This window comes from Dreissena polymorpha, chromosome 15, assembly GCF_020536995.1.
Source record: "Dreissena polymorpha isolate Duluth1 chromosome 15, UMN_Dpol_1.0, whole genome shotgun sequence".
NCBI classification, from domain to species: Eukaryota; Metazoa; Mollusca; class Bivalvia; order Myida; family Dreissenidae; genus Dreissena; species Dreissena polymorpha.
The window spans coordinates 14,305,061-14,331,794 of record NC_068369.1 but is presented as its reverse complement, the minus strand read 5'-3'; the positions used below and the strand labels follow the sequence as shown (position 1 = coordinate 14,331,794).

General features: G+C 36.8%; 1 protein-coding gene across 1 annotated transcript in view; it reads left to right on the top strand.

Annotated features, from left to right (window-relative positions):
• Positions 1-26,734, top strand: part of LOC127860908 (uncharacterized) — a 345,694-nt gene that overhangs the window by 49,411 nt on the left and 269,549 nt on the right. The window contains exons 18-29 of the mRNA XM_052399220.1: positions 402-581; positions 1,309-1,494; positions 1,846-2,025; positions 5,122-5,298; positions 6,181-6,348; positions 9,391-9,512; positions 10,116-10,338; positions 14,430-14,606; positions 17,384-17,560; positions 17,990-18,166; positions 24,833-25,006; positions 26,278-26,484. Coding sequence (XP_052255180.1) covers positions 402-581; positions 1,309-1,494; positions 1,846-2,025; positions 5,122-5,298; positions 6,181-6,348; positions 9,391-9,512; positions 10,116-10,338; positions 14,430-14,606; positions 17,384-17,560; positions 17,990-18,166; positions 24,833-25,006; positions 26,278-26,484 — 2,148 coding nt within the window. The remainder of the gene's footprint in view (positions 1-401; positions 582-1,308; positions 1,495-1,845; positions 2,026-5,121; positions 5,299-6,180; positions 6,349-9,390; positions 9,513-10,115; positions 10,339-14,429; positions 14,607-17,383; positions 17,561-17,989; positions 18,167-24,832; positions 25,007-26,277; positions 26,485-26,734) is intronic.

Genomic DNA, 26,734 nt, shown 5'->3' with positions numbered 1-26,734 from the left:
TTGAAAATGTGTATCATTTTGATTTGAACATTTTGTGGACTTGGAAAGCCTCACGTCGTGTTAAATAGCTGAATACTGACATTAATCAGTCCTTAAGTTGGGTGTTTATTTATATCCTCAAAATGCAAAAATAATACAAAAATTGTTTAAATGAAAACTATTTAAAATTGCTTATATTGTTTGCTTTACATAAATTAACAGCATAAATATTTGTCATAAATGCAATGGAAAAAGTCAGTACTTGCTATACTTTAGAACTGTGTTAATTTTGTTTTAATGGTATTGTAATGTTGCATTGTATTTGAAAAAAGATACCAGTTGCAAGAAACAAACATTAATATAATATATTTATATATAATTATATTAATATAATTAATGTAAGACACCATTTTCCATTGCAGACTGTGGTACGATCGATAGCCTGCCAAATGGCTTTGTGAACCAGTCTGAAGGTACGCTCTACAATGCCACTACTCACATCTCCTGTCTCCCTGGCTTCTATAGGAGTCCTGACCAGCCTAGCCGGACATGTACACATGGCGGGAACTGGAGTGGTTTACCGGTCTCCTGTTCGATACGTGGTAAGTTCTTAAAGGGTTCTCAGTCAGGTTTGTGATACCTTGTAAGTGAAAAGAGGGCACCAGTCTCCTCTGTGATACGCTGTAAGTACATAGTGGAGTTACCATCTAATGTGTCATACGCAGTTTGTATATAATCAAGTGTCAGTCTATCTTCAATACCCACTAGGGCCATCATACTGTACCAGTATCATGTGTAATACCTATGAACCATCAGTAAGTTTCTTTTATTCTCGCAGAATGAGCGTCAGTCACAGTGCCGTTTAATATGTCATAATGTTATGGCAAACGGAATAATTAATACTAGTTACTTTTTTATTGTTATGCATAACCATCCGAATTTTATCATTCTGAACAACAATATTTGCCCTTGTTATAAAAATGCCCGACAAACGTCTGATGTTTCAGTATATCAAAAAGGCTAATTGCTATGTGATCAAAGATTAACTAATACACGCCAGGCAGCAGGAGAGATCGGACTTGTTTCTTAAAGTAAAGGGACCTCACCTACGAAGGTCACATCAATAATACTGACTATAATATATTGTAGATCGTACGGATCTTGTTAATATAGTATTTTGTGGATGGATTTAAAAAGCGTCGTGTTTTACAGCAAAATAGATTTCAATGAACAGTCCTACGAGTTGTGTGTGTCTGTGTTCCACCGAATAACACAACAGTGTATTTTACGCTTAATGAGTTCTGACATGTTGTTCTTTGACAACTCTAGATTGTGGCCTGCCTGCAACTGTAGCAAACAGTGCGTACAGACTAAATGGAGAGAACAGAACCACTTACGGGAGCCACGTCAACTACAGCTGTGTAACGGGCTATTACCAGTCTGGGGGAGTGTCACAGCTCGAGTGTAACACGGAGGGTCAGTGGACAGGCAACCGCATCAACTGCACAATATATGGTAACTATGTTGTATGTGTAAAACAAGCGCAGTTCATCACAACGTGTTTTACATGTATATTTGTATTACACATAGTTTTGTTTTCTTAAAACATTAGTTATGTAAATATATTTCATTGCTTTTGTTGCGAGTTATTTGTCAAATAGATAAAGCTGGATATTTTAATTGTAAAATATGCAATTAAAAAACTAGAGATGTCGCTCTATTGAATTTGGCTTCTTTTCTTTTGTATGTATTTACTTTTTTAATGAAAGGTTTCTAATTATGTGTTATTAGTTGCCATTGAAATAAAAAAACTGGTATTGTTTAGCTTCAGCTTTTTACCTTTCAACCTGAAGCTGTATATTTCAGACTGTGGAGTCCCATCTAACAACAGCCACGCTCAGATGAATATGACAAGTTCAACGTTCGGGTCCATAGTTTCTTACAGCTGTATGACCGGCTACAACCGGACCTCCAGAGGGAACTCGGCCATGACATGCAATGCTACTGGTCACTGGGACGGCACAGTAGACACCTGTTTACTTGTCGGTGAGCACTAACTGTTCCATGAGCGTCAGACGTTGTTAAATTTAGTTATAAGCTCACACGAGTTTTTTCTTACCCTACTACAGTGATTACACCACAACCATGGTTAGTTATACAGTATATTGATACTACATGTCAAAGTCGCAGTCATACTTTTGGATAAAGTTTTTACTTCAGTATTGTGAAAAATATGGCCTTTAAATTTTTTACTTCCCAATATCTTAAAATATGTCTTAATAGCTTAACAGCAATGCTAACCTATATAAGACAGAATCTCATGCATAAACAAATGTTTTTCTTTTGAGGTTAAGGTCGTACTTAGATAATCAATGGTGTTTTACCTACTGAGGTACAAGTCTCCTGTGTGACAATTAGAACAATGTTGGGTACTAGTCTATTGTGCTATACGATCAATGGACCGGACAACATACCCCGTTCACCATCATGTCTTTTAAGCATGTAATTTTATCATTATATGAATTACAATGTTTGTGTTGTAGCGTAGTTACAAGAAAAACAAATGCTTGTCTTGTTGATGCTTCAGAAGAAAACTAAATAACATATTTAACTTTTGTGGAATTTCTTTTCTTGTTACCAGAACTGCAATGCAATTTACCTACAGCGGTCGAATCTTTAATTAAGAAAATCAACAGAGATTGCATCGTCTGATATATTAAAAATCCATAACATACTTGGTAGCTAAAAGCGTACCTATTTAACTAACGTTGATGCCGCCGATAGAAACTTACTCACTGTATTAAGAGTAAAAGATTCACGTTTTTACAGTGTAAGTTTGAAAAACTGTTCCTGTTTATTGTGTCAAAAAGCGACGGCAAATGCAATCAATTTACCTATGTACTTATTAATGATATTGCATGACAATCCAAATTTTATCATTAAACATATTTTATTAAAGATTGTCTGTGCAACAGCATAAACGTTTATTATACAACCCCTTCCCGGAGTTTTTTATTCACCATAAATATGTAAATGTGTTTCTGAGGAACACCATTTTCTGTTATTATACAATCGTCCCCAAAACATGTGGCGGTTACAGGTTAGTATATAAAACAGACTACCTTAAATTTTTTTTAACTAGTACAAGCATGACAGCATGAGAAATAGGAATAGTTTTTTGTGAGACCTCCCCTACAGATATCCCATCAGGATTCGTTTGACTTGCTATATGATCTTATTTGCCGTTAATATCCTGACTACCCTAACTGTACCCTCACAGGTAAGGCTTGCTATATGCAGCTCTGACTACACTAACTGTACTTTCACAGGTAAGGCTTGCTATATGTAGTTCTGACTGCCCTAACTGTACTCTTACAAGTAAGGCTTGCTATATGGAGTTCTGACTATCCTTACTGTACTCTCTCAGTTAAGGCTTGCTATATGCAGCTCTGACTACCCAAACTGTACTATCAAAGGTGAGGCATGCTATATGGAGTTCTGACTACCCTTACTGTACTCTCAAAGGTAAGGCTTGTTATATGGAGCTCTGATTACCCTAACAGTACTCTCAGAGATAAGGCTTGTTATATGGAGCTCTACATCCCCTTACTGTACTCTCAAAGGTAAGGCTTGCTTTATGGAGCTCTGACTATCCTATCTGTACTCTGACAGGTAAGGCTTGCAATTTGGAACTCTGACTATCCTAACTGTACTTTCAATGGTAAAGCTTGCTATATGGAGCTCTGACTACCCTAATTGTACTCTCAATGGTAAGGCTTACTATATGGAGCACTGAATACTCTTACTGTACTCTCAATGTAAGGATTGATTTATGGAGCTTTTACTATCCTAACTGTACTTTTACAGGTAAGGCTTGGCATATGGAGCTCTGACTACCCTAACTATACTCTCAAAGGTAACGCTTGATATATAGAGCTATGGCTACCTTAACTGTACACTCAACGGTAAGGTTTGCTATATGGAGCTATGACTACCCTTATAATACTTTCCTGGTAATGCTTGCTATATGGAATTGTGAATACCCCAACTGAACTCTTACAGGTAAGGCTTGCTATATGGAGCTCTACCTCGCCTACCTGTACGATCAAAGTTAAGAATTGCAATATGAAGCTCTCTCTACCCTCACTGTACTCTCACAGGTAAGGCTTCCTACATGGAGCTCTGACTTTCCTTACTGTACTCGCAATGGTAAGGCTTCCTATATTGAGCTCTACCTCCCCTACATGTGCTCTCACAGGTAAGGCTTGTTATATTGAGCTCTACCTCCCCTAATTGTACTCTCAAAGATAAGGCTTTCTATATGGAACTATGACTACCCTTATTGTACTCTCATAGGTAAGGCTTGCTTTATGGATTTCTGACTGCCCCAACTGTACTCTCACATTTAAGGCTTGTTCTATGGAGCTCTGACTACCCTACCTGTACTCTCATAGGTATGGTATCACGTCTGTAGCTGGCAATTTAGCAGTATACTCGCAGGTTAAACTTGATATGTGGTATTTTGTCTGGTGTGGGAAAATCTGTTTTATATTTGTTGTTTATACCATAAGGCACTGAAAGATTTGGAAATTACTGATATGTAAAACTATGTGTTTTTTGTCATGCATAAGAACCACATGGCTACTTAAAAACGATACATAGAGGTAACGGGACAATATACAGCCCTGAATGTCAAAACTTGACATCTGTGTCAAAGCAGTATATATATATGGTTATTACTTACGGTAAGTTAAAGCAGTATTATGTAGTTTATTTGTACGAAATTGACTTTATTGGAAGCACTCTGGCGTCCTTGCTTTGATATAAACAACATGCATTGATTAATTGAAGCCCATTGCATATGTTTATTTGTTAAACAAAAGCAGTTAGATCCATTTAAAAATAAATGAAAATAATATTGAAAAGTATATGTTTTTTTGTTGACTGTCTTACAACATTAAAATCATTAACACAGATTTGTTTGATAACAATTTTTGTTCAACCTTCCAGCGATTTGGGAGCATGAGTAACTTCATAGCAGAATAATTAATCTGTTTATAACATGTTTAGTGAAGGTAATACAATTTCGCAAAACTTAGTAACTAGTGTATCAAAATGTATAAATGTATGCTGCATTTCTAGACTGTGGCAATCTGACAATAAACAATGGTGTTGTTACCCTCTCCAATGGAGCTACAACATATAATGCGACAGCAATCTACACTTGTGATACGGGTTACCTTTTGAGTGGAGAAGCTGTGCGCACTTGTGAGGCATCTGGCAGTTGGAGCATGTCTGCACCGACATGTGTCATCCGGGGTAAGATTTTCCATTTCAAGCATATCGTTCAGAAAGGTTGGTGTGCTTTTTTACCAGCCTTGTGCCCGACATGCTATTCACAAAATTAAGCTGATTTTTATAATGCCCCTGGTAGGGTAGCATATAGCAGTTGAACTGTCCGTCAGTCTGTCCGCCTGTCTCTCCGTCCGTCCATCCGAAAACTTTAACATTGGCCATAACTGTTGTAATATTGAAGATAGCAACTTGATATTTGGCATGCATTTGTATCTCATGAAGCTGCAAATTTTGGTCAAAGATCTAGGTCAAGGTCATCCTTCAAGATCAAAATTTAAAACATACAATCCAAGGGAAGTAATAAGCTTTAAAAGGAAGATAATTTCTAAATCTGCCAAATGATATATTGAAATTTTATTTCAAATCGGCGCAATAGGGGGCATTGCGTTTCTGACAAACACATCTCTTGTTGTATTAAAATATGTTATGATAAAAAGAAGTACAGTTATGTAAGTTGTTTACTTGAAATAATTGTTTCTTCTTTCAAATATTTATGTAAACCTTTCCGTGAAAATGTTTATCGCTCTACAGAATTTAATTTCAACTTCAGGGTCTCAATTTAATGGCACTAATATCATACGTTAAGTTTTCGGATTGAATGATATTGTTGAATGCGTTGCCTTGGCTTAGACCTTGTGAACTTTATTAAATCATGCAACGTTTCATGTTAACACAGATTTGTTTAGTGACTTTCTATGTGTTATCCTCGCAGCGATTTGGGTGCATATGTAACTATATACAGTTCAAGAACTAATATTTTTATTAAAAGTTGAGTGAAGGTAATACCATTTTGCCAAACTAAATAAACATTCTATCAAAATGTATAAATGTATGCGGTATCTCTAGACTGTGGCCCTCTGACAATAAACAAGGGTGTTGTTACCCTCTCCAATGGAACTACAACATATACTGCGACAGCAACCTACACTTGTAATACTGGTTACTATCTGACTGGAGTAGCTTTGCGCACTTGTGAGGCATCTGGCAATTGGAGCATGTATGCACCGACATGTGGTAAGACTTTCCATTTTAGTTGTCGCTCTCTACATGTTAGTATGGCATTATTATAGCACTTGGTACAAAATAAGTCCATGTGTTTTACTTAGATAACTTTGTATACATATTTTCAAAACGGAACTAAGAGAATTAAAGAAGCAGACATCTGATTCAAGTTTCTAAAGGTTTATTGCAGGATACGATTTTCATATACAAAGAAACTATAATAACTATTGAATTCGCACAAATGTTTACCCGTACACAGATTTAAAGCTGGAATGAAGAAATAAAATGACAGTGAAAATCAAAGAGTGACATTGGAAACAAAGCCACTCATTCAGCCCCAAAACGTTCACTCATAAAACAACATTGAAAATCTTCGCAGTTCTGTTCGTTAGAGATTTTCGTACATTGCACAAGAGATGCATTTCACTATTGCAAAACGTTTTAGAGACAACTGAATATCTAATTTAAATACATTTTGTGATTAAATTGACCAATATGTTTTACTAAGGCTTAAATTAAGACTTTATAATGGAATCATTTTCGTATGATGTATTACATTTACTTTAAGCTTATGAAGTTCTTGTAATTTGGTAAACATTGGTATATTTGCTAATTTACCGATGCTTATGCTAGTGCTTAGTTTAAAAAAATGTAAGTTTGGCTTAGTATATTTATTTCCTCATGATTAAATATTTGCCTGGTTTTCACTATTAATGGCAATATCAATTCAAAAGCAAGTTCCTTTACACCACAAAAGTTTGCTTCAACTTTCCCCATGAGTAAATTTATTACTACAAGTTATGTGTAAAATTGAACACCATAAAGAACAGAACAGAACATAATTTTATTGCACATAACCTTTACAGGATCTAGTGTTAAGCAAAATGATAATACAAAATAGATAAATAAAGTATACCGTTTTTTCAGTCCCCTACCGGTGAAACCGGACGGGACATATGGTTTGGGCTCTGTGTGTCTGTGAGTCTGTCTGTCACACTTTTCTGGATCCTGTGATAACTTTAAAAATTCTTCATATTGTTTCATGAAACTTGAAACATGGACAGCTGTCAATATGGAGATTTTGCACGTCTGTTCCTTCGTCAAGAATTCTGGTTTCTATCGCAACAAATAGACTAGAAATATTGCTAAAAATGGTGGAGTTTCACCGGTAGGGGATTTTTATTGCTTGGCAATAGTCTTGTTAGATTCGTTTTTAGCTCATCTATTTTTTGAAAAAAAATAGCTATTGTCATCACCTTGGCGTCGGCGTCGGCGTCGGCGTCTGCGTCGGCGTCCGGTTAAGTTTTGCGTTTAGGTCCACTTTTCTCAGAAAGTATCAATGCTATTGCACTCAAACTTGGTACACTTACTTACTATCATGAGGGGACTGGGCAGGCAAATTAAGATAACTCTGGCTTGCATTTTGACAGAATTATGTGCCCTCTTTATACTTAGAAAATTGAAATTTTGGTTAAGTTTTGTGTTTAGGTCCATTTTATTCCTTAAGTATCAAAGCTATTGCTTTCATACTTGCAACACTTACTAACTATCATAAGGGGACTGTGCAGGCAAAGTTATGTAACTCTGACTGGCAGTTTGACAGAATTATGTGCCCTTTTTATACTTAGAAAATTGAAAATTTGGTTAAGTTTTGTGTTTAGGTCCACTTTATTCCTACAGTATCAAAGCTATTGCTTTCATACTTGCAACACTTATTAACTATTATACGGGGACTGTGCAGGCAAAGTTATGTAACTCTGACTGGCATTGGACGGAATTATGGGCCCTTTATACTAAGAAATTGAAAATTTGGTTAAGTTTTGTGTTTTGGTCTACCACCCTAAAGTATCATAGATATTGCTTTCATACTTGGAACACTCACAAACTATCATAAGGGGACAGTAAAAGGACAAGTTGCATAACTCTGGTTGTCATTTTTACGAAAGTATGGCCCTTTTTTTACTTAGTTACTTTGAATATATGGTTAAATTTTGTGTTTCGATCCACTTTACTTCTAAAGTATCAAGGCTATTGCTTTCAAACTTCAAATACTTTCATGCTATCATGAGGTTACTGTACCTGGCAAGTTGAATTTTACCTTGACCTTTGAATGACCTTGACTCTCAAGGTCAAATTATTAAATTTTGCTAAAATTGCCATAACTTCTTTATTTATGATTAGATTTGATTGATACTTTGACAAAACAACTCTTACCTGACATACCACAATAGACTGCACCCAAACCATTCCCCACGCCCTCCCCCCTCCCCCCCGAATCCCCCCCCCCAATTTTTTTTTAAAGATCATCCCACAAATGACCACCCCCCCCCCCAAATTATTTTTTTTGAAACGGTTAAAAAACACAAATATTTATTTTTATTATTTTATTTTTGAAATACCGTCCAACCATCGCACCCAAGAATCCCCTCCCCCCCCCACCCCGAATTTTCTTTTGCATTTTTTTTGCATATTTTTCCCGTATTTTTGGAGATAATGAAATAAATGACCACACCCCCGCACTATACACCCCTCTTCACTCCATCCCTCCCTCCTTTGTGATTGAAATTGAGAGTCCCTTCACCTTTAAAAAGAAAGTAGATGAGCGGTCTGCACCCGCAAGGCGGTGCTCTTGTTTTTCTTGTAATAAATGGATTTTTAGTGAAGTATGTCATAACTGTGTTTCTTATATATTAAGAGAAGTATGATTTAGATACATGCATTTATAAATGAAAGCAATAACAAAATAATTATTTAACCCTTTCCAACTCATAAGCAAAGTGAAAATGTGCAGGATAAAACTTGAATCCAGTAGGAAAGCATTTAGTTTTATTTCATAGTTTAAGGATCTACACGCATTTCAAACTGCATCTAGCAGTAGTCAAGTGTTTAAACTTCTTTTTTCTTCTCTCACTTTCTTGTTTAATAAAATATATAATGATTTGTTGTAAAATAAGCGAAACAAGCCGTAAGTTTTATAGTGGAAATTATAGTGTGGCCTGAACCAGCTGGCATTTGATTTAATCTCCCATCATTTTATATCCTATGCGTTTACAGAGTGCGGTGGGGTTCTGACAGACCCGTTTGGCGTCATCACTAGCCCCAACTACCCGCAGAATTACACCGACTTTCTTTCTTGTGCCTGGGTGATCAACGCTCCAGAGGGCAGCAGGATCAATGTGCTTACTTTGCATTTTAATATGTTCAATCAATAAACAACAATTACCCTTTTTGATGAATCTCTGTATGGCATTATTTTGAAGACCTGGTTAATATTCTCAGAACACTTGACATTTTCGATTTATATAATATTATTCATTTTATTACAATTTTTCACGTGATGATTAAAAATATGTAATATAAGTTTTAATATGCTTTACAGGTACAACAACTAACCACAATAAATTATTTGAACAACATCAGTCAAGATTTTGAGATGATAATGTTCCTGCTTAATAAGATTTTTAGCTCGGCTGTTTCGGAGAAAACCCGAGGTATTGTCATAGCCAGCTCGTCGTGTCTTGTCGTCCGCCGTCCGCTGGCTTCATGCTAAAACCTTGACATTTTGCTATAAAATCGAAGTGCTTCCACCTAAAAATTTGAAACTTCATATGTAGATGTACCTTGATGAGTTCTACACGCAACACCCATTTTTGGGTCAGGAGGTCAAAGGTCAAGGTCAATGTGACCTCTAAAAATAATTTCTGACAAGCTTTTATCTATTAAAAACTGCAACCGCACCTGTTATGCGGTGCTCTTGTTATATTTTCTTGTGTTTTCAGGTTGAGATTACAGACTTTGCATTGGAGAAGCAAACAAATGGCACGTGCGTCTATGACTACCTCGAGTTCTTCAATGGGCCAAATGCCTCATCTCCGTCAATTGGCAAGTTCTGCGGCACAGTGCAACCTAGTGGGTTCAAGTCCCAGTCTAACTCCGTTCGTATTGTGTTCCGCACACACGTCAACATAACTGATAGGGGTTTCAGACTGACGTACTCGTTAGGTAGGATTCATTTTTAGAATGCTTTTTAATGTGAATCTTCTTTTCGCAGTTATAATACTTTAAAACAAGTTTAGAAAATATTGAGATGAAAATGTACTTTTAAATCAGATTATTATTTTCTGTTCATCATTATTCATCAGATTGTGCCTTGTTTAATTAAACATTTAACCGCTAATGAAATATTATTATTAGTCCCCTACCGATGAAACCGGAGGGGACTTATGGTTTGCGCTATGTGTGTCTGTGAGTCTGTGTGTCTGTGAGTATGCGAGTCCATCAGTCTGTCACACTTGTCTGGATCCTGCGATAAATTAAAAAGTTCTTTATATGTTTTCATGAAACTTGAAACATGGACAGATGTTAATATGAAGATTATGCACGTCATTTCATTTTGTTCCTTCGTCAAGAATTCTAGTTGCTATGGAAACAAATAGATGGTGGAGTTTAACAGGTAGGGGACTTTTATTGCTTGGCAATAGTCTTGTTAAGAAATATAATGATCTAGTTATGGAAATTCTTAGATATATATAAATAAAAGCTCGTTTTATTTCACATGTTTACAGTGTTTCTAGCTATATATGGAACTGTTTTACTATGTCGTTGTTATACAATATTTTCTTAAGGATCTCAAAATAATACAATTTAATTCCAATTACAGAAATTTAAGAAGTTCACAAAATACCGAATTATATACAACTAGTATTTGTGCAACAACTATATTTATATGCAATATCCATGGTGATATACAGCCTTTTTAACCAGGTTTTCCGAAGGAAAAAACTGGTTATTAGATTGGCGAATGCGGGCGGGCTGGCTGGCTGGCGGGCTGGCTGGCGGGCTGGCGGGCTGGCGGAACAAGCTTGTCCGGGCCATAACTTTGTCGTTCATTGTGAGATTTTAAAATCATTTGGCACATTTGTTAACCATCATTAGACGGTGTGTCGCGCGAAAAAATTACATCAATATCTCCAAGGTCAAGGTCACACTTTGAGTTCAAAGGTAAAAAATAGCCATAAATGAGCTTGTCTGGGCTATAACTATGTCATTCATTATGAGATTTTAAAATCATTTGGCACATTTGTTCACCATCATGGGACGGTGTGTCGCACGAAAGAATCACGTCAATATCTCCAATGTCAAGGTCGCCACGACTAAAAATAGATTTACTAAAAATAGATTTATTTTAAAACAAACTTACAAAGGGGGTTAATTTTGTTTGTTCATTTCAAAAGTTCAGTTTGAGTTGTCTCCCTTTATCATATTTTTTTCACAATGAAAACCTGGTTTTGTGACAATTTTGTCCCTTGTCTAATTATGTCAAAACACATTCAGTTTAGTTATACATTTAGCAGATATAATAACAATATTAAAGAAGTACGCACAATACCGAATTATATTGATACTTATGTTTATGCAACAACTATATCCGCAGATAATATGTACAGATCATGGTGATAGCAGCCTTTCATTGTAAACAATGCAAGCTGTTGTTATATAGAGATTAACAGGTTACTGCCTTATCGGTTTGCACCTACCGCTGAAACCGGAGGGAATTATGGTATGCGCTTTGTTAATGTGAGTCAGTGAGTCTGTCACACTTTTCTGGATCCTGCGATAAGTTTAAAAGTTCTTCATATTTTTCATGAATCTTGAAACATGGACAGCTGGCAATATGGAGATTATGCACGTCATTTCATTTTGTTCCTACGTCAAGAATTCTGGTTGCTTTGGCAACAAATAGACTAGCAATATTGCTGAAAATGGTGGATCCTGCGATAACTTTCAAAGTTCTTCATATGTGTCATTAAACTTAAAAAATGGATAGATGGCAATATGGAGATTATGCACGTCATTTCATTTTGTTCCTACGTCAAATATTCTGGTTGCTATGGCAACAAATAGACTAGAAATATTGCTGAAAATGGTGGAGTTTCACCGGTAGGGGAACATATTGCTTGAACATAGTCTTGTTGTAATATATCAGGCAAGGCTTGAAATGATATAACGTCGAGGCTTGCCTAGCCGTTATTTTATTCGAGCCGAGCCTGATGTATTATAAAAGATCAGGCAGTAACCTCTTTTATGTTTATCACACCTCTACGTCCCCGATATTTAAGAAATAATGAACACATCGCTAAATAGCTGCGGTTTTAGCAGGAAAGAATATGACTAGTCGTCTGTCGTGTTAATAATGACGTCATGAGCACGCGCGCTTTGTAACAAAAGTTTTTTGCTGATTTTGTTGCATTTTGTGTTTCAAATATATATTATCTTGGTATCAAATTGTTTGTTTTGTTGACTCTGATTCGAATGTACTAAAAATGATTACTTTATAGTTGATTCCGAGTAATATGACCTACCTCCTATCATCGACTAATATAAGAAATTCCTGTTGACCATGATATAAAAAATATATAAGGCAACGTTATATCAGGAAGATATCAATGCGATGGTATGACAAAGCCTGGATGTTCTTTGCAATATAAAACATCTACATCTGTATCACATTCACTAGCTACAACGTGTATTGTATCTTCTGGTTGGTTTTTGCAATTTGAAAACACAAGCGGTGACAGCAACTTACAATACCTGTTAATGACTTGAGATATAGTATACAACTACTTTATAAAATTGAAATTTTTATAATATAATGAAACTCTGTGTGACAAACAGTCTGAAATAATGACATTGAATGTGGAAATCGACATTAATTGTGTACCAGAAAATCAACCAGTGATTCAACGAGTTATTATTGTACTTTTGGAAATGCTTGTAACTATTAAACAGGTTTATATTGTTTATCTTGTCCACTTTGAATTGTTGTTATCATGTATGTTCAATTATGATTATGTTAAACAATAGTATCAGTTTTGGTGGGGTTTCAACATTTAAAATAAATGCTTAAATCAATTTTCTTTGCAATAATTTCACATGAAAGCAGTAAGAGGTGTATGCATCTTACAAAATCAACATTTTTCTGTAACAATACATTGCTAAATACTTTCCTAATGCAGTGGCAATCTAATAAAGACTTAAATAAATATGAATTGTAATTTTAGTAGGTGCCATATTAGCATTGCATTCAGGTTGACTTTACAACATGATTTTATAACAGAAAATGTTTTTCATGTATGTTTTCAGCAAATTTTAACTTTTCGACTGAACATAATTGCATCATCTTTCCCATTACCAGGACGTTGATAGTGCAGTTAATGAGCGATGCTCCTTCTCTAAGGTCGATTTGTGGCCACACACAAGCCATTTAAAGAGATTTACATATAGATATTAACTTTTTCATTCTGCAGCATGAAACTTAACTCATTTATTGTGTTTTTACGTCATATAACGTTTTGTTGCACATGGGGATTTCATTTTTGAACGTGATATCATAGATTTGATTATTTTATTACTCTTCATTTTATTGACTCGCAGGTTATTATGCTTTGTATATTGTATTGTATACTTGTCATAACGTAATGAAATAAAGATTGTTGTTTTGAGTGTTAGCATATATGATATTTTCCTTTTGCATACATTGTTTTGTTCAGAAAGTTAACTTAGCATAACTTTCTGGTCCTCATTTTATATGTGTGTCATTACAAAGATTTAATTCTTTTCAGAATTACAATATCCTTTATAAGTTCCACATATTTATTTCTGCCCAGATGTTTTGTTCCAGATAAACATGAGCCTATTTTAACTAATTAATGAAATGCGTACTTTACTCGTTCTAACTGTATTATAATAAATATACAAAAGGTAACCTGGCTTCACCTATCTATGATTGACTCAGAAGAACTGATGTTCTGTTCACGCACTGTACCTTTCTTTTGTTACTTATGTTGTACACAATCTGGTGGCAGTCCGAACAGACCTCTTTGTAAAGGAAGAAAGGCAACTCTTGCTTTTCTTGATATTGCAAATTTGAAGAGTCTGTCCTGATACATGGTCTCCGGTAGTTAGCATCCCCGAGCCATCAGAGCCCTGCTATATCTGTAAAATACTTGTGATGCATAACATATTATGATTGCATTAAAAATGAACAGGGTTATTTTGAATATTCGTTATTTTGAATATTCTTTTATTTGTAGATTGCGGCCCTCTGACAATAGAAAATGGTGGTGTTACCTTTTCCAATAATGCTACAACATATAACGAGACAGCCACGTACACTTGTGCGACGGGGTACTATCTGACTGGAGATGCTGTGCGCACCTGTGATACTTCTGGCATTTGGAGCATGTCCGCTCCGACATGTGTCATTTATGGTAGGTTAATCAATTGTATATGTATTTTTTGTAAATTCTAAATTTACTTATGTACCAACATATTTTCAAGTTTGTACCTGCGAATTTCCCATGAAATTATCAAATTAATAAGCTTTGTCTACCACAAAGATATCTTCATTTGTGAAAGGCTCATTTTTAGCTCGACTTATTATATATGAAATATATATAGTGGAGCTATCCTACGCACTCCGGCGTTGGCGTTTCCGTTCCGTTCCGTTCCGGTCCGTTAGCGTGCAAATGTTAAAGTTTTCGTACTACCCCAATTATTTTTATTGTCCCTTGACATATTGCTTTCATATTTTGCATTCTTGTTTACCAGCATGACCCCAACCTATAAACAAGAGCAGACAACTAAATCAAGCACTTTGTCATAATTATGGCCCCTTTTATACTTGCATATATATATATATATATATATATATATATATATATATATATATATATATGCATATTATTGATAAATCTATGTTAAAGTTTGCGTACTGCCCCAAATATTTCCTATATCCTTTGACATATTGCTTTTATATGTTGCATACTTTTTTACCAACATGATCCCAACCTATAAACAAGAGCATACCACTGTTTCAAGCATGTTGACATAATTATGGCCCCTTTTACACTTAGATAATTGAACATTATGCTTAAATTGCCATAACTTCTTTATTTATGATCACATTTTATTATTACTTTGACAAAACAAAACTTACCTGAATACCATAATGGATTCCACCCAAACAATACCCCACGCCCCTACCCAGAATCCCTTCCCCCAAACCTCCCCCCCCAATATTTTTTTTTAAACATCATCTTATAAATTACCACACCCCACATTATACCCCCCTCTCACCCCACCCCCCCTATCCCCCCATTTTTTTTTGTTAACATCTTATAAATTCCCACACCCCACATTATACCCCCTTGAACCCCCTACCTCCCCCTACCCCCCCAATGTTTTTATTTTTTTTCCTTTTTTTATTTTTGAAATATCTTCTGATAAATGACCACATCCCACATTATACCCCCCTCTCACCCCCCCCCCCCCGAAATTGTTTATATTTTTTTTCCTTTTTTTATTTTTGAAAGATCATCAAATAAATTATTGAATATGAACAATTTCCCCATGATGGCTTACTTTATACTGTCAAGCACTCGAATAGTCGAGCACGCTGTCCTCTGACAGCTCTTGTTTTGTAAACATATCACTTAAAGTTTCAGACTACGATTGTATAAAAATAATGTTTTAAATCATTTTTTTTATAAATATTCCTTAGTCCTTGTATACATAAAAACTGTGCGGAGGAAGATGATATTATTATATTAAGTATGCCTCAATTGTAACAGATGTTGTGGTATGAAACTAAAAACCAATAGGCTGATATGGTGATAATGATGTCTTCCTTAATGCTAAATGAGAGGTTGTGGTATCTTAGAAGATAATGTGCGGTTGATGTGATGATTTCTGCCTTAATTGTGTATAGGAAAGTCGTATTATTGTATCAAACACCTAAAGGTTAAGATAGTGGTGTCTGTCTGCATGTATTGTATCTAACAAGCTAAAGCAATGTGAACATCTTTTAGAAAAAGTCTACAATTAATTTTTCGCAGACAACTGACTATTTAATGCTTTAAAAAGATTATGTTAGTATGTACTTTTTAGCTAAAATGTATTGTGTATGTTTTTAGTATACATTGATAGAGATTGGAAAATGCATGCATAGTTTAACTGTATTAACGTTCAGATTACAAATAAATATATGCATATATCAACTTAATGCCTGTTTTTTAAACATGTTGAAACTTGCTTTATTATTATAAGTATGTATCATGTATTGCAGTCAATACCGAATGCCTGTTGTTTATGCCCCCGGATCGGGTGTATATTGTTTTTGCCTGTCTGTCTGTCTGTCTGTCTGTCTGTCTGTCTGTCTGTCTGTCTGTCTGTCTGTCTGTCTGTCTGTCTGTCTGTCTGTCTGTCTGTCTGTCTGTCAGTCATTGTATGTGTATGTCCCAAAACTTTAAACTTGGTTAAAGTTTTGCAATAACTTGTGCAATATTGAAAATAGCAACTTGATATTAAGCATGCATGTGCATCTCATAAAGCTGCACATTTTGAGTGGTGAGAGGTCAATGTCAAGGTCATCCTTCAAGGTCCAAGGTCAAATTATGGCTTTAAAGCGGCGCAATAAGGGGCATTGTGTTTCTGACAAACACATCTCTTGTTTAAAACATGTTAATACTTGCTTTATTATTATAAGTATGTATCATGATCTGTCAGTCCAGTTTTTGAAATCAATACCACTATGCTATTGCAGTCAAGCATTTTAACTAAGAACACATATGACATAAGAGGTTAGTATTTGAACTCATGATCCATATGATATACCTGTTCTGTATTTGAAATCAGTACTTCTATGCTATGTTAGTCAAGCATTCCAACTCAGGACCTTTCGATCATATATTTGAACTCTAAATCTGACAAATATGTATTATTGTGAAAAATTAAAACTCGTATATTCTTTCGTCGCAAACAAATCTATAATACTTGTTCTTACTAGCTGCATGTATACGCGTTTTTTTCCATGATGCAAAAATCATTACCAAATGAAAGTGGCAATACTAATCACAGTATTGTCTTATCAACTTTTCGGCAGACATATATTTGGACACCTTGGTAAACATGTATTAAAGTTAAAAGAATCCTTGACTTAGTCGTGGACTGTGTATTTAAGGTGAGTCGTCTCTATAAATCGTTACAGATTGTGGAAATCCAAGCGAGCCTGAAAATGGACTTGTGAACTATGCTGAAGGGACAACGTACAATCAATCTGCCGCATATTCATGTATCCCTGGATATGAAATGAATGGAATTATGCTCAGAGTTTGTCAAGCAGACGGATCCTGGAAGGGCACTTCACCGACCTGCCAGTTACGTGGTATAGTGCATGCTATATTATTATCCATGTGTGTTCATATGTATTCTACACAATTATCTTGTATTATTGAATAAAGATCTATGTTCACCAATATGTTAGACTCTCTGCAGTATGTTTGGGTGTGGGGACTCCATAAAACCATACTTAGAGATTAAGGGTCAATATGCAGAAATGATAGTTAAAGCGCAATAAAGGTGTCAACGTAGTATAAATTGGTATTGATTTTAATAATATAATTCTGCAGTATGTTGTTTATGAACACAAAATAAATAGTTTGACTGTTGGAAACAGTCTGGTGTAATTTTGGAATGAAAGACATGAATGAATAGTGTACACTCACTAAATATGTTTATGTTTATATATCTGGAGAGTTAGCTTCATTTTGACAACAGTTATCATTATATGAAAATGTAAATGTTGTATTTGTAGACTGTGGCAATCTGACAGTAAACAATGGTGTTGTTACCTTCTCCAATGGAGCTACAACATATAATGCGACAGCCACCTACACTTGTTATACGGGATACCTTCTAAATGGAGAAGCTGTGCGCACCTGTGAGGCATCTGGCAGTTGGAGCAGTCCTGCACCGACTTGTGTCATCCGGGGTAAGACTGCCTATTTCTATTTAAGCTGTTTAAATATTGGTGTACTTTCTTCTTTTTCCAGCATTGTTTTCTGCATGCAATAACCAAAATTAGATTTAGTTTTGTGTTAATCCCAACATATTAAAAGTTTCAGTTACAGTTATTAAAGCTATGCACAACAAAATTTGACTTTCCTTCTAGAGGCTTCATTTTTGACTCAATCTTCACGCAACTTGAAGGTTTATATTGACAATATCTATGTTATGTATGAAACGTGGTCAGATGCGTCCTAAAAACTAGGTCATCAGGCATAATCTTTACAATGTGTTACCACACCAGAGGTAACATCTGAAAATAAGCCTTCATGCATGTTGGTCAGAATGTATATCTTGAAATTGTAAAGAACATGTTTGCATATGTGATAGGTAGCGTCTTAAACTAGACCACCAGATATAGCGTTCAACAATTAGTTGCAGAAAACTCGCTTAAAAACGAGGATAGACCTCTTGTTATTTGATACTCCTGCTCAATTGATGATAAAAAGTGCCAAAAATGCTTAAACGTCATACAATTTTCTATATTTTGAACGTATTATTATTATGTTATACTATAAAAATGTCGCTCTCTGCTGTATTGGGAAAATAGTGCTTATAAATTGTAATGTCATAAATACGTTACCTGTTATTTAATAGCCACTACCTCCGAAGGTGGGTTATCTATCCGGAAATTTCTGGAGCCGCCAACTGATAACCGCAATTTAGACTAGGGCGGAACATAGTGTAAAGTAACTTACCTAAACCGATACCCTACACCTCATTCTACTTCCGGATACGGGAAAACAAACATCGCCATTTATTCACCATGTTTTGGTTGGGTTTTTGTTAAGACAAGTTTAAATAAGTGTCTAGCAACGTATTATCCGTGTGATTTCATATATATTGTTTTAATATCATTAATACGTTACATGCTATCTAATAGCTTCTACCTTTCCCGGGAACTGGCCACCTCTATACTGAAAAATTATACTAGGTTAAACATAGTGCAATGCAACCCAGGCAAAAATCAGTAACCTATCCTCAATCTTCTTTCCGGATCGACCAGGTGTATACATGCCTTTTCATGGCTCTGAATGAAAATTGTTTTTCGATTTATTTCACTTTGTTGAATGGGGTTTTGAATAGATAAATTGTATTGTTTATCTTTCTACTATGCTTTCGGGTTATTTCATGTGGGTTTAATGGACTTTTGTTTGATTTGTAAAGGTAAGCCATGCTTGCTTTTGTTGAACAATGGTTTATTTCTACGATGCTGAGTGTTATAGATTTTTCAATAATATTATGTTTTATAAGTGAATGTATCAGCTGTATTATTAATCTTAAACGTATAGGCTTCGTATTTTTTTCTTTTTCGGGATATTGGATATGAACTGTTGAAATATTAACGAAAAATCAAACATTTTTAGCGGGACATGCATTGCTTTTCAATAACAGCGCAACTAAAGTGGTTAAAATCATTCTTGAAACATTTAAATGTAGCACTACGATATCCTTTGTTCATTTGAATAAATAAAATAACGTGCATATTTGCACGTACCAATAAAGTATAATATATAGTAACAATCAAGTATAAGATACGTTTGCATTGCATAAAGTTATTATAGCACTACAAATATAGAGCCTTTATTGGATAAACCACATTCGTCGATTTTATAATATTTGCGCATTTGAAATCAGCATTTTTTTTCAAATGAAAATAATTTTTTTAGACTACATCAACAATATTTATACATTCAGTATATTATATAAACATTATGTAAACTTATACAACAAAAGATTTGTGGTGTCGACGTGGTTATACTGTTGGTGGTTAGTAGCCCTAAAACAATCTTCTGGCACTTCGTCATGTTCGCGGATATGAATTTAGGATTGGAAAAATGATGTCTATTAAATTGTTATATTTTGAGACAAAACTAACATATTTAACACATATTGTGGCATATTGGGTATTTTTCATTAAACATTGAAATAAACATTGCAGAAAAATTGTCAATATTGCCTATATTCGTCCATATCCGCACATTCCGTTTATATCCGCGGATATGAGTCATATACGCATTTTAGACGGACCGCTTTTTACCCGATACCTACCCAAATGGGAGACAATTCCCTTAGTTTCAAAAATCCCGAATTGCTTCTACGGCAGTGCATGTTTTCAAGTAACTGAAATCAACAATAATCCTGCTCCATCATCATTGAAAGTCCCGTAGGACCTGACTTAGCCAAAACCACTTGATGGCGGTAAAAAATACAAGTCCCCAGTACCTAACCCGACTAACAATTTTGATTTTTCCAAACTGCCGGGTCAGATTTCTGACATTATCATACTTTCGCTTCCTATGCCAGTTGTTTCTACTACTATCTCAGTTATTTACTCCATGTTGGAGAATTGGCAACTGAGAGAGGGCTGATACATAGGATTGCCTACCAGCTTGACCACATGGCGGCCACAGCCTTGTAGATGGCTTGGGAGCTATCGAACTCAGATCTTAGATGCTAAGGATCTGGAAATACCTCCTCCTCTCTTTTCGTCTTCTAGATTCCCTTGTTGGAGACAAGTTTATTGGAAAGAACAACTTTTTCCTCTTAAAGTTCTTCTTCTATAACACTTCTCGCCCTTACAGGCCGTCTTCCTATAACTGGTCGTATTCCCATCGGAATTCGTCTAGTTAGGATTCTTGAAATAAAGGGCTTACCCAAACCAAATTTGAAGACTTCCAAGCTCAGACCTGCTCCATTCATTGCAGAGTCCCTTTTTGGAGGCAGGATACAGGCGGCAATCACGGCTGACCGGGAAGACCAGATTTTTGCGTTTCTAACGAGAAACAACTCTGACCTGCTCCTTTCACTGCAGAGTCCCTCTTTGGAGGCAGGATACAGGCGGCAATTACGGCTGGCCGGGAAGACTAGATCTTTGCGTCTCTAACGAGAAACAACTCTGGCCAGCGCCAAGAGGCTTTTTAGCGTCCAGTTTCTAAGCTCCCAGCAGCCCCGACAGCCAAGAATACTAAAAAGAACAACTTTTTCTCTAAAAGACCTTTCTCTATTCCACATCCGGCCCCTAACAGGCCGTCTCCCTATAACAGGTCTTCTTCCTATCGGAATTTGTCTTGTAAGGATTCTTGAAAAAAAGGGAAAACCCAAGCCGGATCAGAAAGCTTTTGAAGCCCTCAACCGGCAAGGGCGGACCTCCCCAAGATTAGCCTTAGGGATCCCCCTTTCTACCGCCACCACTTCCGATGCCGATGGTACAAGTCGCGGCCATACTTCTGCATTTCGCTAATCGATGGCTCCAATAACTTCGAACACGTGGGTTCATTCCCTTGTTATAAGGCCTCACTTTTCAAATAAAACAAGACCTCCACTTTCCTGCGTTCACATATATGTGGTATTCCATATTCCATTCTCGGACTCTTTGAATAACAGGCGGTAGCAATGCTTCAAGACCCTTATTCTCCAGGATTGTACAGTCGCCTTTTCCTGGATCAAGAAAAGCGACTACTGGAGACCGATCATAGACCTAAGAGAATTCAACACGTTTCTAGTAAACCGACTTTTAAGTCTGGTTTGAGTGGTCCGGGCAACAGTCATTCTGCTGGGACGTCTTTTCCTACGTCCTCTTCAGCACTATATATCAGCTTGTTTGAAATGGTATCCGGACAATCTGCTTACACAGATTCCCATCCTTCCGTCCATAGTCCCCACCTTCAGTGGTGGCAAGACTAGGAGACTCTCTTCGCAGGTGTACCACTTCTTCCACCGCAACCTTACTTAAATCTCATACGGATTTGAGCAAGGAAGGTTGGGGCGCTCACCTGTAACCAGTCAGTCTGATAATCTCAGGAATGTGGTCTCCTCAGGAGTCTCACCTGCACATCCACAATCTCGAAATTCAAGCAGTTTTTCTAGCAGTATCTCATTTCCTATCACATCTTCGGGACTCCTGTGTGATGGTGTCTACAGACAACACATCCGTCGTGGCTTACATCCAGACACAGGGGTGAACATTCTCTCACTCCCTGTATCTGGAAACCAGGAACTTACTCGTTCTTTGCATGAGTCTCAACATCTGTCTCGTTCAAGCACATACCAGTTCGTCTCAACGCCCTGGCGAACGGTTTGTCTCGCTAACACCAGTTCCTTTCGTCGGATTAGATACTTTATCAGGAAGTGGCCAACCGGATTTTTCTCACGTTCGGTTATCCACTAGTCGACCTGTTTGCGACCAGAGACAACAACAGACGTCCTCTGTACGTGAGTCCAGTTTACGATCCAGCGGCGTGGGCGGTGGACGCTCTTCTGTTCGCTTGGGACCAACTGGACGCTTTTGCCTATTTCTCACCCAATCCAATTCCCCAAATCTTGGAGAAATCAGGGTGAGCTTTTGCCAGATCCTTCAGGTCGCCCCTTTGTGGCCCAGGAGATTCTGGTTCAACGACCTTCTCAGTTTCCTGTGCGACTGACCCAGGAAACTTCCTCACAGGTCAGATCTCCTATCTCAGAGAGGCAGACTTCATGCGAATCCAGACATGTTTCACTTACACGTCTGGCCGTTATCCGGCAATCCCTACAGAAGAAACGTTTTTTGTTAGGGCATAGTTGCCTCTGCAAGGAGAAAGTCCACCAGATGCTGTCTGGAAGCTCTTCTCTGACTGGTTTGTTCGAGGGTTATTGATCCCCTCAATCCCTATGCTAGACGCATAGCAGATTTTCTCATCTATCTCTTTGATGAAAATGATTTTCTCAATCAAACGATACAGAGCTATACGTTCGCATATCTTGGATTTTCGTACGTTATCACAAGTCTGTGTTGACCAAGCCATTTTGAAACTGTTACGAGCCATAAACGTTTTACGCCCTGTTCTCGTTCCCTTACCCCTATATATCATTTGGCTTGCGTTCTTTGGGTCGCTTACTAGGCTTCCTATGAAACCCTTCATCAGGCTTCCTAACTGTTCCTAAAACTGGAAGACCGTTTTCCTTCTTACTATGGCTTCAGTCAAACGGAGAAGTGAACTTCATGCTCTTTCTGTCGAAGGCGACCATCTTCATTTGATCCGATGGCTTCGTCACTTTGTTGTGTCAGCCAGGATTCCTAACTAAATATCAACTCCCCTATATGGCTTCTACATCCTTCAAGGTCCCAAGTCTTTCTAGAACTTGTAAAAATAAAGTTGAAGACAGTCAGGGCTTTGAAGTTCTACCTCAGCAGAGTAAGTCCATTCGAGGTTCTCGCAAAAGACCCTGTATTCCTTTAATGAAATGTGGGGGGGGGGAGGGGGGCGATGCGTCTGCGGCTTCTATTCCCCGTTGGGTAGCCTAGACTAAGAAAGGCTTACTCTTCTTTCTCATCTATGTATTAATTTCCTTTTTAAGAGCAGACCACATGAATTACGAGCTTTGTCAGCTTCGTGGGCGTATTTTTTATCACACCCCAGTGTCTGACGTGCTCCGAGATGCTTTCTGGAGGAATCCGATCTTCTTCTCCTCCTTTTATCTTCGTTCTCTAGAGTGCCAACAAGACAACTTGTATTTGTTGGTTCCCTTTGTGGTTTCACAATCGGTTGTGTCTTCTATGACATAAACATACTTACTCTTATTCGAGAAGTCAAGTCAATACCGTACTAACGAAGATAAGCTGTTAACACTGGATATGGTTTCTGCTATCATTGGCTGATAACCCTGTATATGGGTTCTGTTGTGATGGGGATTGGGGAGCTATACGCGAACCTTAAAGCCGCAGCTGCAAATTCAGCTATTCGATAGCAGGTAACTTATTTATGGCATTTAAACATTTTTAAGTAAAGTTCATTTTAATTATTAAATACTTACCTGCTATCGGTGAGTCCCTACCCGCGCCTCGACTTATATGTTTGTATAAATTGGAAGAAAAATGAGGTGTAGGGTATTGGTTTAGTTAGGATACGTTACACTATGTTCCGCCCTAGTCTAAATTGCGGTTATCAGGTGGCGGCTCCAGAAATTTTCGGATATTTAACCCACCTTCGGAGGAAATAGCTATTATATAGCAGGTAAGTATTAAATAATTAAAATGAATTTTACTTAAAAAATATGTTTTAAATTGATATAAAATATTGCATTAAATTTTAATATTGTTGTTGTATAATTTTTGAAATTAAAGGTTTAATAATATACTGATATAAAATTATTAACCTATTTAAAGTAAGATACTATAACTTAACAGTAAGCATGCGTGAAAACCATATCATATTAATCAGATTGGAATGGTAAAGATATCATTCGTTGGCAGTCTAAATTTATAAAACACACAGTAAAAAATTGCTTTTGCAACCAGCATACAACCAGAACAGCCTGCGAGTTACTCGCAGTTTGTTCAGGTTTTATGCTGTTTTTTGCTCATCAGTAATTAATGGTTGGAAATGAAGCCTTTACAATTTGAATTTAGTAAGAAAGGTCTTTAATTAAATTTAACTTTCTAAGGGACTACTTATGCGTCAAAATACGTTTCTAAGTGGTAAAGAGTTTAATAATTGCAGATATTTCATATTCATGTTAACTTGTGCATAAAGAAACTTTAATATGTTTTGGGGAACAGAACAAAACATATATTTTTCTAATGTTTAGTTTGTATGGTTCTTTTTCATGCCAGACTGTGGTGTGTTGCAAGAGCCAGTCAACGGCACTGTCCAGGTGGGGCTAACAACGTTCGGCTCGTGGGCTACGTATGTGTGCAATCCAGGGTTATACCTGTTGGGCAACCAGTACAGACAGTGTGATCAAACAGGAAACTGGACTGGAACAGAATCTGTTTGCTTAGGCCGCGGTATGTCAGCAGGGCATACGCATGATATATCCTCTTTTTCTTGAGATAAATAGTAAATGTTTTTTTCCTACTTTTCTTTTGAAGAATGTTTAACTCCAATTTTCCCACTTTGATTGAGTTGTTTAAGAAATATTAAATAATACGCTGCTATTCCAAATAACCAACGATCATGATTTTGTAGCGAGGTTGTTTTCGCAAATAACCGAGCTTTTGTCACGGCCAGCTCGTCCGCCTTCCGACGTCCGCCGTCCGCCGTAGGCGTCGTGCTAAAATTTTAAAATTGGCTCTAAATTCAAAGTGCTTCCACCTACAACTTTGAAACTTCATATGTAGATGCACCTTGATGAGTTATACACGTCACACATATTTTTTGGTCACTAGGTCAAAGGTAAAGGTCACTGTGACCTCTAATATCAAACTTTAACATAGGCTCTAATATCAAAGTGCTTCCACCTACAACTTTTTTAACTTCATATGTAGTTGCACCTTGATGAGTTCTACATGCCACACCCATTTTTGGGTCACTAGGTCAAAAGTCAAGGTCACTGTGACCTCTAATATAAAACTTTAACAAAAACCTTAACATTGCCTCTAAAATCAAAGTGCTTCCAATTTCAACTTTGAAACTTCATATGTACATGCACCTTGATAAGTTCTACACGCCACACCCATTTTGGGTCACTAGATCAAAGGTCAAGGTCACTGTGACCACTAAAAAATATTCTGACAAGCTTTCGCAGCCGAGCGTGGCACCCGTTATGCGGTGGTCTTGTTTCATTTGTATCACAGACATAAAACAGGTTTAAAATTTCAGTTTACTCTTAAAATCAAAAACAAAATAAATCCAAAAGATGCAATATAATTTCATTTTCATGTCAAGTAACCTCTATTAGCTTATTGAGGCAGTTCGCTGAAATAAATGGATGTAAGTAGACCGCTCTGGATTAAGCAGATATATAGGAAGCCACATGACATTAGGCTCTGTGAGAAACCATCAATATAAGTCATTTATGTAAAGTGCTTTCACCTACAACTTTAAAACTTCATACGTAGATGCACCTTAATGAGTTCTACAGGCCACACCCAATTTTTGGTCACTAGTTCAAAGGTCAAGGTATCTGTGACCTCTAAAACAAAACAACAAATTAATTTCTGACAAGCTTTCGCAGCCGAGCTATGACACTCGTTATGCGGTGCTCTTGTTAATTTAAACACCATTCAGAAGGGATATTTATGGGTTAACACATGCGTGGGATATCCGTTTTTTGCAGGGCTACTCAATTTTGCTGTTGGGAAGGTGACAAGCCTCAGTCTGTTGGCGCCGCACACTGGATCAGTTGCGGTAGATGGAGACACAAGCTATGATAACCTGACATGCTTCACCACAAACATGGACGGCGGCGTTTGGTGGCAGGTGGATATTGGGACAGTGATCCAGGTGCACACAGTTACAATCTACTACAAAGTGGAGTGCTGTGGTAAGTAGCTTGTAGCTGCTTAACCTTTTCACATCGATATACTTGTACACAGTCACTATGTACTGCCATGTTGTGTGCTGTAATAAAGTGATGGTGGTAAGTGTTCACAGTCACATTTTACTACCAGGTGGAGTGTTTCAGTAAGAAGTTCGTCGCAGGTTGATCTTTTTTACAGTGATTTAGGTATGACCAGGTTGAGGGCTCTTAAACGTGTAAAATGGCAGAAGAGCCTTTTTATATTTATCCAGGT